A 17,208-nucleotide genomic window follows, 5' to 3' on the forward strand; every position below is an offset into this window, starting at 1 on the left:
TCAGATCATTTGAACCATCTGGACTACTAGCCGTGGGAGGATGTCTCTGTAGGCTAACACATCAAAGCCCAGGGATGGAACCCCGAGAATATTGTTAGTGAGTCTGATGGTTAACAGAAATCCCTTTCTTAACCGAATTCAGAAAACAGCAGTTAAGACTCTTTTTAAAAAATACTTCCCTCCTCGCATCTTGACTTAAATTTCCTGTGAGGTTCTCTTAGCATTCTGGAGAGGAGTGTCAGCAGATTCGGGGAGACAGCACAATTTTGTTCGGCAGCAACTAATGATCATCTCTCCCTGCCCACTCTTTACATCTTGAAAAACTGACCCCCAGCTGGGGGGAGGTCTCTTCTGTCAAAGTGATATTTTTATGATATACATTGAGGGTGGGGGTGGGGGGTATCTATGATTCATGGAAGTTAGGACTCTTTAGTAGACAACATATTCTAAAATTCTTCTCCCATTTTCTAACTAGATGCCCTTCAAACCAAATTTAGATGTCCTCTGTTTTTTCTTTAAAGTGTTTTGTAGCTATCTTTCTTTCTTTTTAAAATAATTTTGGATACTTACCTGGCAGGGGAGATACCATGATCACGAAGGTGGTTTTCCCAGGGCGAGGCTTATCCATTGCACTCCGGATGTGCTGACCCCTGCGATTTCCCCAAATGTGGGAAACTCGTATAAAAAAAATAATAATAAAATAAAATAATTTTGTTGGGGCCTCATACAACTCCCATCACAATCCATACATACATCCATTGTGTCGGGCAAACTTTTACATTTGTTGCCATCATCATTCTGAAAACATTTTCCTTCCACTTATTATTATTACTATTATTACTTATTATTATTATTATTACACTGTCCGATGTCTTGTTTCACCCATTTTTTCTGTTGCCCATCCCTCAGGGAGGGGTATTATATGTAGATCCTTGTGATTAGTTTCCCCTTTCTACCCCACCCTTCCCTTACCCTCCTGGTATTGCTACTCTCATTATTGGTCTTAAGGGGTTTATCTGTCCTGGATTCCCTGTTTTTTTCAGTTCTTATCTGTAGCAGTGTGCATCCTCTGGTCTAGCTCAATTTGTAAGGTAGAATTGGGATCATGATGGTGGGGACGGGGGAGGGGAGAGGAAGCATTAAAGAACTAGAGGAAAGTTGTATGTTTCATCATTGCTATACTGCACCCTGACTGGCTGGTCTCCTTCCTGAGACCCTTCTGTAAGGGGATGTCCAGTTGCCTACAGATGGGCTTTGGGTCTCCACTCCACACTCCTCATTCACAATGATAGGATTTTTTGTTCTTTAATGCCTGATACTTGATCCCATAGACACATCGTGATCACACAGGATGGCGTGTTTTTTCCATGTGAGCTTTGTTGCTCCTCAGCTAGATGTCCACTGTTTATCATCAGGCCTTTAAGACCGCAGATGCTATATCTTTTGATAGCCGGGCACCATCAGCTTTCTTCATCACATTTGCTTATGCACCCATTTGTCTTCAGTGATTGTGTTAGGGAAGGTGAGCATCATGGAATGTTAATTTAATAGAACAAAGTGTTCTTGCATTGAGGGAGTACTTGAGTAGAGGCCCAATGTCCATCTGCTACCTTAATACAAAACATATACATATATGCACATAGATCTATTTCCCCATCATCAAATATAAACATATTTACATATGTACATGCCTGTATTTAGACCTCTATAAATGCCCTTAGCCTCCTAGTTCTTTCCTCTATTTCCTTTTCCTCTTGTCCCACTATCATGCTCAGCCTTCATTTGGGTTTCAGTAATTCCTCTCAGTTACATTGCCCTTGCTGAATCCCTACCAGGCCTCCTACACCCTCCTCACCACTGATTTTGAATCACTTTCTGTTCCCTTGTCCCTGGGTTTGTTGTAAGTCTCTTTCTTCCTCAGTAATTGCCTCACCTCACAAAATATCAATTGTTTCCTCTATGGTCCTTCTATAATTCTGTTCCTTTATTATAGGAATATCACACCTTGTATTATAATTATTGATATTTATTTCCCATGTTGGACTCTAAGACCCTCATGGGGAGGAGCTACACCTTTCCCATTCTTCTTTGCAAACTCTTCAATAAGCACAGTGTTTGATATAAAGCAGGCAAATGACAAGTGTTTGAATGGATAGTGAGTTAGCGAATCAAAGGAAGCATTGTACTAGCATTTTGGTTAATTCAGTCAATGATAGGTATTAAAAGAGAGCTTTCCCTCAAGAAACAAAAAGGGTGTTCATGATACTACTGGATCACAATACACTGCATGTTAAAGAAGGGGCTGTCTGGCAAACCAATATTATTCAATACCAAGCACTATGCTTTTATACATACAACTTGTTTATATCAAAACTCTGAAAGATAGGTTTCAATATTCCTGTTTTCTTGTGGAATGGGCTAATGCTCAGAAATATTAAATAACCTTGACCATGGTCACAAAGTACTTAGACCTCCCAAACCCATGCTTCTCCTTAGCTGATCCAAGACTCATTGGTAGGGAGGAGAGCTAAAAGTTCCAATGTTGTAATTTTAAAGGTGTACTTTAGTTCTAAAAATTAAACATCAGTGTCTTTGCAACATATAAAAATAAAATGGCCTTTTCGGCCTTCTGAACAATTTTGCTTTTAGTATTTTCTGTGCGTGCTTAACGTGAATGAATTTGTGTCTTTGACAAGGAAGAATACCGACGTGCTCTCCAGAGTTGACTCTTGATGGCGCATCCTGCGAGAGCATGCGCGCTGGCATTTGTTTGCACAGTCACGTGCCTGTCTATTAAAGGGGAAATAGGTAAGAGCTTTCCATACACTGATCTGTGGAAGGGTTGGAGATTTACATTCTCGGTTACCAGTGTATCATGCCTTTCTGGTAAAGGTTCTCGTCGTTAGTCATGCATAGCCCCTCTGGGATCATTTAAGTATAGAAGTGTAGTACTGTGCCTGTAGTGATCGTGTATTTTTAAGTTTTCAATTATTAATGTCTGTCCAATCACATGCTGTCCTGTGAAGGTAGTGGGTAGGTAGTCCAGCCTGGCATCAAGATAGCAGGTTTCCCATTGCGGTACATTTTAACAAAGGGGTTTTCATGGATGAACTCAATTGTGCTGAAAACTACTGGCAAGCATTTTCTGTTCTTTTGATTAGGTGCTTGTTTCTGTCTTTCTTACTCTTTAAGAAGAGGAAGCAAATAAAAGAAGCAGCGGTAAGAGATAGGGAGACTTGCTCTGAAAATAAAATGAGAACTTTTTCATTTAAAGTGATTTTCAGTATTTCCTTTATTTGATTTAATTCCCTTTTAATGTCTTTTATGAACCAAGTTATCTTACAGTTTTATAAAAGAGACCTTCAGTGGAATCTTTATATCACATCTGAAAATACTGAGTGAATCGATAATTATGAAGTTCTTATCATCAATAGTTACTGAATCCCACAAACAACTACAAGTGTCTGAGTAGAGAGCTGTTTATTAATATGGAGCTCCAGGGGAGTGGGGACACGCTCTCTCTTAGAGGAGAGTTTCATAGGGCACATGGTATATCAGCAGAGTGGAGAACTTGCCCTCAGAAGAATAACATATTCATGCCATTCCTTACTGCTTACATAGAGTCATGGTTCATTTCCTGAACCATTAGTCATGGTTCTTGAACATATAGCGATGGTTCTTACCTCTTGAAGAAATCCTGGACCGTGACATCGGAATACCGACTTGATACCTTTCCCAGCAACTACAAACATACCCGGGCCCCGAATAGTTTGTTATGTGCAATCTTTGAGATTACTCTATGTTGCATTACTGATAGAGCAAGAGGAAAACTTACTCCTAAATCTTTCCCTGAAATTTGCAGTACCCTTTTAGAATTTGTTTGGTATGATGATTAGAGAGTAGGCGTTATAAATTGCAAATGATAAAAACAAATATTATTCTGAGAAACCCTCAGGAGTGCTCTGGTGAATTATTTGCCTATAATCGAGGCTGGTTGTTCCCGAATCTGTATTCCTGAACGTTTTCTCAACACCATTTTCTCACTCCTGGTTGTGGTATTACTGTTTTGAGAAGGATGCGTATTTTAATTCAAATACAGTTAAGCTTTTATATGGCTGCCCACTGGTCTCAATCACTCAATCATGCATTGCCCAAGCAGCCAGTGAGGTGTGGAGTGTGTGTCCATGATGCGACAGGGCTCATTTCACCCGGCCTCCAGGAACGCCACACACCTTCTACTCTGAAATGGGCTTCTGACTGCCAGCTGAGAATTGCATTTGTATCTTGTTGCAGATGTGTGCAAGAAAGGAGGTGTGACCGTGAAGCCTTCCCATGTAATTTCACTTGGATCAGCTGTCAATATTTCATGCTCTTTGAAGCCCAAACAAGGCTGCGCTGGCTCTTCCAGGTCTAACAGGTTGATCCTCTACAAGTTCAACAGAACAGTCCATGTTCAGCCGGGCCCCTCCCTCAGCGCTCAAGTCTCAGGCCTCCCCCTGGGCACCACCATGTTTCGCTGCAACCTGGCCTGTAGCGGCAGCGAGGAGACTCGAATCTGTGGGGCGGAGATCTTCGTTGGTGGTGAGCATTCCTTGGATTTCTAAAAGATGGGGTACATTTCCTACTTGAGATGAGCAACCCAAACAGAGAACAAATAGTTCTGCAATCCATGGGAGCACTTTATCTTGATAGCTCCAGGTGAGCTCCTCAATTGGAGAAGTGCAAAAAGACTGAGGGGGGGGGGGGTGGTGGTGGCAGGGGATGGTGATTGCCCTTGTTCATTTGATTGGTTGGGCCAATAAGACCATTGATCGGTGCACTTTCCTTGCACTCCGGTGGCAGGAAATAGGAATTTCTGGCACGCCGTTTTCGTGCCTTCTCAGCAAGAGGTTTCCTTCAAAGATGCGACTTCCAAAAGGCCCAGGGAGAGGGGAGGAGAGAGAAGATGTGTCTTTCGCCTTTGGCTTCCCAGGTTGTGAACACTTCTCCCTCCTTCTAACTGCACAAAAATCAGTTCTCGTAAATAAACAAGGCAGTATTCAAAAGGCAAATTTTGTTTTAAAATATTGTTTTAAATCCTAGTTCTCCTGGTTCTTTTCATTTGCTTCCAACTACAATCAGCTCTGACCACTAGGTACCGTACTCAGCAGACCTGCCCTGATACTTATATTTATTCCTGGGTTCTCCAGAAAACTGCCTGAGACAAAAGTGACATGCCAACCTACCTGGGGGAGGGAAGTGTACATCCTCGGGAGGCGGGTGAGGACCCGAGCCAGGAGAGGAGGGAAAGCAAACACAAGGTAGTCCCGTGACTAATTGGCCCCAGCTTTGACGGAAAGCACAGCTAGTTGCTTGGTCACTAGGGGCCTCCCCAGAAGAGCATATGGAAATGCAACACCAGGGGGAAAAGAATTTATCTGCCTCTCCCTGATCAAAGATCACCGTCCAGGGCAACAGCTCAGTGCTGCTGGCTTGCGCTCATGGTCCCTCCAGGCAGCTGCCGAGGGGCACGAACTAAGATGTCAGAGCAGGTGTCTGTACCACAAGCCACAGTCTGTAGGGCAAGTCACCAGCACACCTGCCTGCAGCTTCTAGCCTTGCAGGCCCAGCCAGGCAAGCCAGTGTGCAGACACAGCTCGTAGGGAGGCCGTGGTGGCCACCTCTGTAGCGGTCCCAGGGAAGCTGTGGAGCAGAAGCAAGAAGTCTGAGGGGAAGAAGAGTTACAGCAGCAGCCTGGCTGGCCAGCATGCCAGGGCAGGCTCTCTGCGATGAAAGCAGTGACATAGAGCGCCAGGAGAATCCGGAAAGATGGAAGCCTCATCCCTATATCCTGTAAGGATATGGTTGATGCCAGGTCATATTCCTAGATGGTCCTCAGAAAACCACGGCCAAGCCAATTGGCAGGGAATCAGGAAGGCAAGAGGTGGCAGGAGCTAGATCCAGTACTTCTCTCCCAGCTCAGCTGGGGGGGGGGGGGGCATTCCTAATCAGCCTGTGGTGAGTGAAAGGAGTCTGAGCCTCCTGCCTCTGGCAGTGCCCCCTTACCTTCCATTCTCTGGGCCTCAGTTCCCCCATTTCTGTTATGAAGATAGGAACATCTACCGAATAAGCTAGTGGTCGTGATTAGATGATTTGGATTCAACATGCTTAATCCAGAGCCGGGCACACAGGAGGCACTTGGATGACGAGAGCGAGGATTGTAGCTTTCACCTTTCCATCCAGTGAATCCGTGACAATGGCAGGACCCGGAGGCAAGGGGGCATGGGGGGGGGGGGACTCGCGAAGCTGACCTTGTCCTGGCACAGTTGAGTTGGGTGGTGCTGCCCTAACGCTGCTCACGCAACATGAATAGGCAGTAACCACACTATCAAGTGACAGCTCTTTTGAGCAAGTTTAGCGCCTTTGAGGTCGAGGACTGCCTGGAAGTGATGCCTTTTTCTGAGTAGGGGTAGTCATTCCAAGAAAAGAAACCGCGAATTCTGGTTCCACCCAGCGTGATATGCTCATTCCTAATGAAGGAGTGAACTCCCCGTTTTCTCTCCTGTGATAAGTGCAAGTGCATAGGGTCACCACATGTCCAGCAAGTTGGCCGGTTTTTCAGAACCGGAAACAGGCAGGCCACATTCTAGTCTGTCCCCCTGGCCCCTTCAGAGACCTTAGAAGTTCTTGTGGCACGAGGGGCCACATGTGGACCTGTAGCCACAAGGTCAGCCACTTCACCCCAACCAGCCATTTTGAGGAAGAAAGATTTCAAAGTCTCAGCAACTCACAAGAATACACTTTCCTGTGAATCACAGGTTTCACTTTCCCCCCGGGCCTCGTCATCGGTGGTTCAAACCCACCAGCCGAGCCGAAAGATGAGGCTGGAAGCTCCCGCAAAGATGTGCAGTTTGGGAAACCTTAAGGAGCAGTCTGTTTTGCCCTGTAGAGCTGCTCTGAGTTGGAATTGACTCCGTGGCAATGGATTTGGGGATTTGGCTCTCCAGGCCTGGAATAACTAAACACAGCCCTCTCTCTACTTACCCTCAGAGGGCTGATCCACAGACCATTCAGGCAATCAAGACAGGAGGTGAATTCTTGTCTGGGTGGTTTTTAACATATGCTTTATCCATGACTATTTCTGAAATTAGTTTTTCTGCGATTTATGTACTTCCCATTGTAAGCAAGGCTTTTAAAAGCACCCATAACCATGCTACTTATAACAATTGCTAATATTGTAAGCTGATTAAATTTCCCAAATCCTTGCTGCGCTTGCCTTGTCACGAACAATGAGAAGTATTTCTGGTTTCCTCAGTGGCAGACGACACCAAAACCGAACTCACTGCCATCAAGCAGATGTTGTCTCCTAGTGACCCTTTAGGATGGAGTAGAAGTACCGCGGTGAATTTCTAGGACTGTAACTGCTTACTGGAGTGGAAATCCCCATCTTTCTCCCGAGATGCCGCTGGTGGTTTCCAATGGCGGACCGTGAGGTTCGCAGCCTGACATGTAACCCCTATGTCACCAGGGCCTCATCGGCGGAAAGCAGGCTGTGTCAAAGCCAGGTGTGCACTAAGAGGACACCTTGACTTCGCGAAGGTGCATGCGGCACACCCCAAATCATGAAGCCTTCAAAGTATGCGCAGAGAGGCGCTGAGAATGCTGCTGCTTTATGTAAAAGCCCCGCGCACGTCACATCTCATTTGCTCCTCACTACACCTTGAGAAGTGTTGAGGGAAATAATGATGGGCTGAATCTTCATTTCTCCGGACATAAGGTCAAGACTACAAGAATTCCAAATGGCTTAAGCCCTCAAGGACAGAAAGATTGAGGGAGGGGCCGGGGGAGACATATAGACAAGATTTGGGAAGCTGAGAAGTAGGTGGCCCAGTGGTAACTGGCTTCACCTACAGTGACAAATGACGGTGAAACATGCTTTCTGGCAGAAGCTCTCCTCCCCTCAAGACCCCAAAATTGATATCACTGTGCACTTCGGTTGAAAATCTATCCAAAATGCAGTTAAAATCTCAGATTCCTTTCCCAATTCCACATAATGCTGCAGATGCTCCTACCCATGCGGACCGAAGGCTAGAACTGCACGGAGACTCTCGGAGTTGGATGATGCAAGTCCCCAAGCCAGGGAGCCCTGGTTTTATCGTGGGTTCCATGCTGGGCTGCTCACCACAAAGGCTAGTTCAAAACCACCAGCCGCTCCCCATGAGAAAGATGAGGCTTTCTACTCCCGTGAAGATTTGCATTCTTGGAAAGCCACGGAGGCAGTTCTAGTCTGCCCCAAAGGGTCATTATAGGTCTTCTTTGGCAGACTGAAAACCCAAGGTATTCGGGAATAGTGATCCACAACTCTTACTGAGCCCCCAGAATGCTCGCAGCCAGGTCTATACTCTCCAGACAGATTCGAAGATTCTTTTTCTGAGAAATGTGATCAGATCAAGAGGAAATCATTTAAAATTACCACAATAGGAGTTCCCCAAAATATTTAGCCACATCACCTGGGGATGAAACCTGAAGGCCATGAATGCTCCCAAATTGACATGCCGACTGAGCCCCAATCTACAGCTGAATGTCCTGCTCCTACCCAAGCTGCCACTGAGTGGATTCTAACTCCTGGTGACTTCATAGGGCTCATGATAGAAGTGTGCTCCACAGGAGTTTCATTGACCAGTTTTTCAGAGTAGAACCATGCTTTCTCTTCCCGCCCCCCCCCCCCCCGCCCAAATGCATCTCAGTAGATTTGAATCTCCAACCTTTGGGTTACCAGTCAAACATCTTAACTGTTGGTGTCACTCAAGCACTCATGATTGAAAATACAGGTTCTGAGGAAAATGTCCAACATAAAAGAGGTAAACAAAAAAAAATAAAATACATGAAACAAAGCACATAAGCAAAGTAGAAAAACAGCTGGAAAGTTTTCAAGGAGAAGAAATGTTAAGAAATTTTAAAAAAAACTATCTTTAATAGGCTTCAAAAATTAAGAAAAAATATTGCCCACACAAAAACAAGAATTGTTGTTGCTGTGTGCCATCTTGGTTCTGATTCATAGTGAGTCTGTGGACAGCGGAATGAAGCACTGCTCAGCACAGCACCATCCACACAATCATTCTTAATGTCTGTTGCAACCACTGGCTCGATCCATCTCATCGAAAATCATCCTCCTTTTCACTACCCCCTGCTTCAGCAATCATGGTGTCTCCTGAGTCCATGATGCAATCCATAAACAATGAAACATTCATAAAATATAAAGCATGGACCCTGTATCAGAAAGATAGTATACAGAGATTAAAGACTCAGTGAAAGATAGAAATACAAACTGAGGCTAGATCCCAGATAGCAGACCAAAAACACTATGAATTTTAAAATATAGAAGATAAAATTAGAGGAATGTCCAACTCAAGAACAATAGAGATGTTTGGAAAGAAAAAAAAGGGGGAAAGGGGATAATTATGGAAATAATTTAAGAAAATGTTTCCCACACTGAAGGTCAAATGTTCAAAGAATGTATGAACTCTGAGAATTAATAAGAATAGGTGAACATGGAACCTCCCTTAGCACACCTTTCTGAAAATTCAGGGATTGGGCAAAGAGAAGGTTCTGCAATCTTTCAGAGAAGAAACAGATCATTTATAATAGATGAAGAATCAGAATGGCTTCATGGCCTTCAGAATCCTGAAAGAATATTCTTTCCAACTTAAAATGTCAACATACTCAGCTAAAGAATCTACCAAGTATAGGGTAAATATGGACATGATCAAAGTTTTTCCTCCCATGTACTTTTTCCAAAGGAAGTGAAAGAAAAAAGAAAGGACTGAATTTAAGAAATAGGAATTTGAATACAGGAAAATGGGGAATGAATCCTGAAAATGTTGAAGGCAGGCAATCTCAGAATAGCAGTTGTGTACCCAAGTGCAGAGGCAACTAGTTTTGATTGGGAAGTTCACATGGCTAGAGAGAGTTTCAAGTCGCTGTTACTGGTGGAGTTTCCAATGCATCCAAATATGTGCACAGTGACCCAGGTGATTGCTACAAGGCTTTGTAAGCACATTAATAAGAAGGAACGTAGAGAACTAAGCAAATGGAAAGCATGCCGTGGTGCTGTGAATTATTTGATATGGTTTTTCTAGCCATCGCCTTTGTGACACCCACCAAATAACTGGGTGTGACCCAGCAAATAGGGTGTATGGAACTCTAACATGAGGATGAGTCTATTTTGCCATCTTGCGTGGTACAAAATGAGTCAGAAGCAGGAATTGGGGAATGTCACTACCATCAAGAAAGAAGAGCCAGGAGTGGAGCTCATCGTTTGGACCCTGAGATCCCTATGCCGAACCTCTTGATCCAGAAGATAGAGGATGAGCAGGAGTAGCAATGGAGTGGTGGGATCATAACCAAAAACACAAGACTGAGTGGTGAACTTCCCAGCCTGTGGAGCCAGTAAAGCTGAGTACCATTGGACAGGAGGCTCAATTTGCAGAGTGGGGTGCTTCCAGGCACTTAATGGGGGTGCTAGAACTATGGAGTTAGAACTGAATGCCCTTGGGCTGTGACTTACAATTGAGTGATGTGCCCGTTTGGCAGTGTAACATTGCCAGAGGAGGGCAAATAATGGGGGTCCTTGTGGCTTGGAAGCTAAGAACCAGAGAGAGGCCTGCCTACAAGCACAGTTGAGAAGAGACTGCCTTGACCAGTAGAACTGTATTCTGAGCATTCTTGATCCTGTTAACTTCCCTTATAAATGTACTAGCTGTGAGTGTGGTCTATGAGGTCTATGTGACCCCTGCAATTAATTATTACACCCCAAATAGAAGTGGGGAGTGCCAGAGGAAGGATGGTTGGTATCAGAATTGGTAAGAAGGTTGAAAGGTAGCGGCATGTCTGACCTCAGCTTCATAGGAGTTGCCTTTGGGCTGATGTAGAGTTGCTTCTTCTTCCCCCTTGGGACAACAGAGGAGACTGGACATGGCCCCCACTCCATTCTTACACAAGACAATTACTAATTCCAGGAAAAACAAAAAGTAGCACAGAAAATGAAAGGTTATCATAGCAGTGTAGGTGGTTCAATCATGAGTAGTGGTGTGCCTGTGTATTTTTATCATAGCACATATGATCAAACTGCCATTTGTCTGTCAGTTTGTCGTACTGTGGTGGTTTGTGCGTTACTGTGATGCTAGAAGCTACGTCACTGACATTTAAGATGGCAGCCACCCAAAGTGAGCAGGTTTCAGTTGAGCTTCCAGACTAAGAACAAACAAGGAAGAAGGACTCAGTTCCCTACTTCGGAAGAAGAAGCCGTTGAAAACTTATGTAGAGCTTCGAAGCATTTTCAGATATTGAAAGCTTAAAGAAAGTAAGCAGAACATTGTCAGAGACCGTGCTGGCAGATAGGCCCCTCGGGTCCAAGGGTACCAGAAATGTGACTGAAGAGGAGCCACTTTCTTGGAGAGGATTCAGCCATGGTGATGGGAGCAGGGTAAGCCTGTGGTAGTGGAGACTTTGGGATCTTCATTTGGTGATGGGGTAGGACTCAAGGCAATGAGAAACAGTGGCAAAAATCTTCTCATGGCTCGAACTTGGGATGTGTGGAGTACAAATTTACAAAAACTGGAAGTGGTAAAAAATGAAATGGAATGCATGAAGATCAATATCCTAGGCCTTAGTGAGCTGAAATGGACTGGGATTGGCCTTTTTGAGTCAGGAAATCCGATGCTGGGAATAACACAATCAAAAGGAATTGGGTGGCATTTATTGTCAGTAAGGATCTTGCTAAATCCATCATAAAGTGCAATGGTATTATATGTGACTGGATTATATATAACTACCTTCAAAGAAATTAAATCTGATCAGATATTGTTCGAGTTTATGCACAAACCACAAAAGCTAGTGATAAAAAAGCTCAAGAATTCTACCAATGACTTCAGTCAGAATTTGATCAAACATGCAATCAAGATGGTTATTAATGATCAGAATGCAAAAAAAAATTGGAAACAAAGAGGAAGGAACAGTAGTTAGAAAATATGGACTTGATAGAAATGAAGCTGGAGATGGCATCCTAGAATTTTTTTTACCTAAAAATTTGTTCATAGTAAATACCTTTTTTAACAACACAAAAGGCAACTTCCCCTCGACAACACGTGGACTTCTCTAGAAGGAATACACAGAAATCAAATCTTCTACATCTGTGAGAAGACACGATGGAGAAGCTCAATATCAGCAGCTAAAAATAGACCAGGGGATGGCTGTGGAATTAATTGCTCAGATGTAAGTGCAGGATAAAGTTGAAGAAAATTAAAACAAGTGCACAGGAGCCAAAGTAGGAACTTTTGAGTCTACCCCACCTGAATTTTGAGACCATCTCAAGAACAGATGTGATGCATTGAACACTGTGGGAGAACATAAAGAACATCACACATGAAGAAAGCAAAAGTCATTCAAAAGACAAGAAAGAAAGAAAAGATCCCAGTGGATGTCAAGAAGAGACTCTGAAACTTGCTCTTAATCGTAGAGTAGCTAAAGCCAAAAGGTCGAAGAGAGCTGAATAGCAAGTTTCAAAGGGCATCTGGAAAAGACAAAGCCAACTATTATAACAAAATATGCAAGGACCTAGAATTAGAGAACTAGAAGAGAAAAAACGTGCTCCGCATATCCGAAACAAGAAGAAATTCTAGCTGTGATGTGCAATTCTGACCCTATAGGCAAAGTGTTGAATGATGCAGGAAACATCTGGAGAAGACGGAAAGAATACACTGAGCCACTGTACCCAAAAAACTAGTGGACACGCCTCCATTTCAGGAGGCAGCATGTGAGCAGGAACCAATAGTGTTGAAGGGAAAAGTTCTAACTGCACTGATTGCACTAGCCAAAAACAAGGCTCCGGGAATTATCAGAATACTCTTTGTAATGTTTCAGAAAACTGAAGAAGCACTGGAAGGACTCACTTGTCTATGCCAGGAAGATTGGATGACAGCTACCTGGCCAACTGACTGGAAGAGATCCATATTTTGTGCCCATTCCAAAGAAAGGTGACCTCACAGAATGCTCAAACTATAGAATAGCATCATTGATACCACACACAAGTAAACAGTCGCAGCAGTACATTGACAAGGAATTGTCAGAAAGACGTTCAGAACTGATTCAGAAGAGGACCTGTGTGACAGTGACATAATCTCCTGTCAACATGAGCGAAGGGGTAGAATCTAGCCTGTTAATCAGGTCACAGTCTGATTGGTGCCTCCTTATGGGCATAGCCGTCTCATGAGGATTCTGGAAACTTTCCTCTCTTCCTCCCTAGAGGCGGGACACACACACACACACACACACACATTCTCTCTCTGCTACACATTCCTTTTGATAAGCCCCGTGGAGCTATGCTGATGGAAGCTAGAGCCCTGGCGCTGGAGGAGTTATATGGAGACCCATGTCAGTGCTGAGATGCTTCCACTGCCACTGGATCCACAAGATTCTCCACCCACTGGCCTGTGATCTTCTTGCATTCAGTATCATTGCATGTTCTGTGTGAGTCTAAAGAGGAATTTATGGACTGGTAACGGACATATGGGCTAATATCAGATTTATAGACTTGGTGTGGACTGGGCTGGGATGTTTTCTTAATACACAATTACTCTGTGATATAAAGCTCCTTATACATACATGAGTGCCCCTGGATTTGTTTCTGTAGTCAACCCAGACTAACACTACGTGGAACAGGGATATTATTGCTGATGTCAGATGGATCTTGGCTCAACGCAGAGAATACCAGAAAGATGTTTACTTGTGTTTCATTGACTGTGCAAAGGCAGTCGGCTGTGTGGCTCATAATAAGCTGTGGACAACCTTGAGAAGAATGAGCATTCCAGAGCACTTCGTGGCGCTCGTTTGGAACTTGCCCATGGATCCAGAGGGAGTTGTGCAAAGAGAACAAGAGAATATTGCGTGGTTTAAAATCAGGAAAGGTGTGCCTCAGGGTTATATCCTCTCATTGTACTTGTTCAATCTATATGCTGAGCAAACCATGAGAGAAGCTGGATTATAGAAAGAAGATTGTGGCATCAGGATTGGAGAAAGGCTGATGTTAATAACCTGTGGTATGCAAATGACACAACCTTGCTTGCTGAAAGTGAGGAGGAATTGAAACACTTGCTGATGAAGATCACGATTTTAGCCTTCAATTCAATGTATTGAAGACCAAAGTTCTCACAACTGGAACAAGATTTTATCTTACTCAGACCCACAATCAATGCTCACGGAAGCAGCAGTCAAGAGATCAAAAGACGTATTGCATTAGGTAAATCTGCTGCATAAGATCTCTTTAGAGTGTTGAAAAGTAAGGATGTTACTTTGAGGACAAAGGTTTTCCTGGCCCAAGCCATGTATTCTCCATTGCATCGTATGCATACAAAAGTTGGACTTTGAATAAGAAAGACCTTGGAAGAATCAATGCATTTACATTGTGGTGCTGGAGAAAAATATTGAAACTACCATAAACTATTGAAACTACTGCTAAAAAGACACACCACTCTGTCTTGGAAGAAATCAGGTCAGAGTGCTCCTTAGAGGCAAGGATGGCAAGACTTTGTCCTACATACTTTGGATAGATTGCCAGGAGAGACCAGTCCTTGGAGAAAGACATCATGTTTGGTAAAGTGGAAGGGTGGTGCAAAAGTGGAAGGCCCCTGAGGAGATGGATTTCCAAAGTGGCAGCATCAATGGTCTCAAGCATAGGAACAATTGTGAGGTTGGCGCAGCACCATGCAGTGTTTCATTCTGTGGTGCTTAGGGTCACTATGGGTCAGAGTTGATTTGAAGGCACCTAAGAGCAACATGATCAAACAATACAAAAAGCCTCACTTCATTGCCATTGTGTCAATGACAACTCATAGTCACCCTAGAGGATAGGGTAGAAAGCCCGTCTTTCTCCTATGGAGACCTTATAGGCAGCAGGCCAACATATAACAACTATGCCATTAGGGTTCCTGCTACATATATATATATATATGTGTGTATTATTATAAGAATCTGGATTGAATATTGACCCAATCAAAATGTGTTATAGCTTCACAAGAGGGAGAAAAGACAGCTAAATAACCACGTTGAAAGTGCTTTAAACCAAAACCAAACAGGATACCGTGAAGTTGAATCTAACTCCTGGTAAAGCCATGTGCATGAGTGGAAGTGCCGCATAGGGGTTCAGTGTCAGGTTTGATGGAAGTAAACCACCAGGTCTTTGTTCACCAGAGCCTCTGGTTGGCCTCAAACCTCCAGAGCTTCTTGTTAGCAGCTGAGTATATTAACCATTCGCACCACACAAGGTCTCTTAGAGTAGTCTTTACCAAACAGTTTATGTGAAAAATGAATAGTCAATAGCATGATATGCTACGTGGATATGCTCTGGGGAGGAAAATGCCAAGGTAATCGGATGAAAAGAAGTTGACAGCAATAGATTCTGGTAGGGAAGAGTTGGTGGGAGGGAGCAGAAGATTATTATTTTTGTTGTAACAAACCTTGTGCAATTATTTGACTCATTGAAGCTTGTCCATATGTCATTGTTAAAACAAAGCTATATGAGCTAAATATTGTTGCAACTGGCTTACAGACAAAGAAACACATGGTCTTTGTCAAAGGTCACACAATAGGCCAATGTCATTCCCATGCCTGTAGTGTGTGCACAGACAACTCAAACAAAACAAAGCATTTAGCCCGTTGATTGCAGCTGTGTGTGTGTGTGTGTGTGTGTGTGTGTGTGTGTGTGTGTGTGTGTGTGTAACAGACACCATTTCCTGCTTTGGGGTGATATTTATTTTATCTAATCAAAGGAAACTATCTGTTCTATGCAGATAGACTTTTAGGGGTAGATCTTCCTAAGACAGTAGGACAGGAGAACAACTAAAAGAATCGTTTCTTGTCCTTCCTTATATGTGGAAAACCTTCTCAGTCTTTGAACATCAAGTGGCTTCCTTTGTACATACGCTCCCTATGAGAGAAGGGATGCCATCTGACACATTCTCCTTTGCATTTCGACCAGTAACGCTGTGCCTGCCCTTTGAGAAGTATTCGCTCTCTGTGAATAAGAAGAATTGCTTAATTTGACCATGGCCATACTCTGGAGATCACATTCAGGGAGACTAGCCCGGGGGAAAGGGCTGGAGCTGGTGTTGCTGCTCAGGGCTGTAGCTGGCTTAGACGCAGAGTGTCCCTGTGTGCAACAGAACTAAACACCACATCATCCTGTGCACTCACAATTGCTGGAGCCCCTGGTTGCAGCTGCGGAGGCAATTCACCTCCTTGAGGGCCCTCCTGGTTTTCACGGCCCTCTACTTTACCAAGCATGATGTCCTTTCCAGGGAGTGGCCTCTCCTGATGACATGACCAAATTCCCCGAGATGACATCTCACCATCCCCCACCCAAAGGGGTCAGGTTGGAAGCAGCAGCAGTGAGAGAAAGCCCAGGTCCATCAGAGGAACACGTTCTAGATCTCTATCTGAAGTGACAGAGGCGGAGACAAGGCATCAGAAAGGTGGAACGGAGACCAAGGGGGAGAGCAAGAGGAGCAGTACTGAGATTATGGAAACTTGAGGCAAAATGGCAGGTGGGCTTCCTAGTGCAGGAAGGCAGAAACCAAGCAAACACGTGACTGAGAAGCTGAGGACCAGAGAGTGATTTCATTGCTGACTAAGAAGAGGTGTTGCTGTGGACCAAAGACTGTCTCTTTACTCTGTACTGACCCTGACCTGTGAGACCCTATTAACTTCCCTAATAAACCTAATAATTGTATTGCCTGGGAGTTCTATGATGCCACTGCAATGAATTACAGAACCCAGCAGAGAAATTGAGTGTGTGGGAGAAATGGTCAGTGTCAGAATAAGAAAAATGAGGATGGAGCATGGAGGCATGGCTGACCCCTGCTTCTTGGCAATAGAGAAGTTAGAGGAGGTGAGGTATGATCTCAACACCATTGACTGCCCCTGTGGAACACAGTTCTACTCTGATACATATGGCTTCGCCATGAGTCTGAGTCTGAAATGACAACTGGTTTTAATATTTGAATGGACTTCACTCTAAAAAAAGTAACTCACCAGTCACCCTAAGTAACAGAGCAGATGATGGATTTTCACTCTCAGGGAGAAACGAAGAATGTAGGACTGAGAGGGGGCGGTGGGGGAAAGAAAGTGGGGTGTCAACAAACCCAGGGACAAGGGAACAACAAGTGATCTAAAATC

At 43.9% G+C, this 17,208-nt stretch overlaps 1 protein-coding gene and 1 pseudogene across 3 annotated transcripts in view; both read left to right on the forward strand.

Moving 5' to 3' along the window:
* The first annotated feature begins 562 nt into the window (after nt 1-562).
* Nucleotides 563-716, forward strand: LOC142438023 (U1 spliceosomal RNA; annotated as a pseudogene).
* Nucleotides 717-2,732: 2,016 nt separating this feature from the next.
* The window catches only part of IL12RB2 (interleukin 12 receptor subunit beta 2), a 90,406-nt gene continuing 75,930 nt past the window's right edge, over nt 2,733-17,208 (forward strand). For all 3 annotated transcript variants that reach the window (XM_075540012.1, XM_075540022.1, XM_075540024.1), the window contains exons 1-2: nt 2,733-2,808; nt 4,294-4,581. In XM_075540012.1, coding sequence (XP_075396127.1) covers nt 2,733-2,808; nt 4,294-4,581 — 364 coding nt within the window. The remainder of the gene's footprint in view (nt 2,809-4,293; nt 4,582-17,208) is intronic.

This window comes from Tenrec ecaudatus, chromosome 1 (genome assembly GCF_050624435.1).
Source record: "Tenrec ecaudatus isolate mTenEca1 chromosome 1, mTenEca1.hap1, whole genome shotgun sequence".
Lineage (NCBI taxonomy): Eukaryota > Metazoa > Chordata > Mammalia > Afrosoricida > Tenrecidae > Tenrec > Tenrec ecaudatus.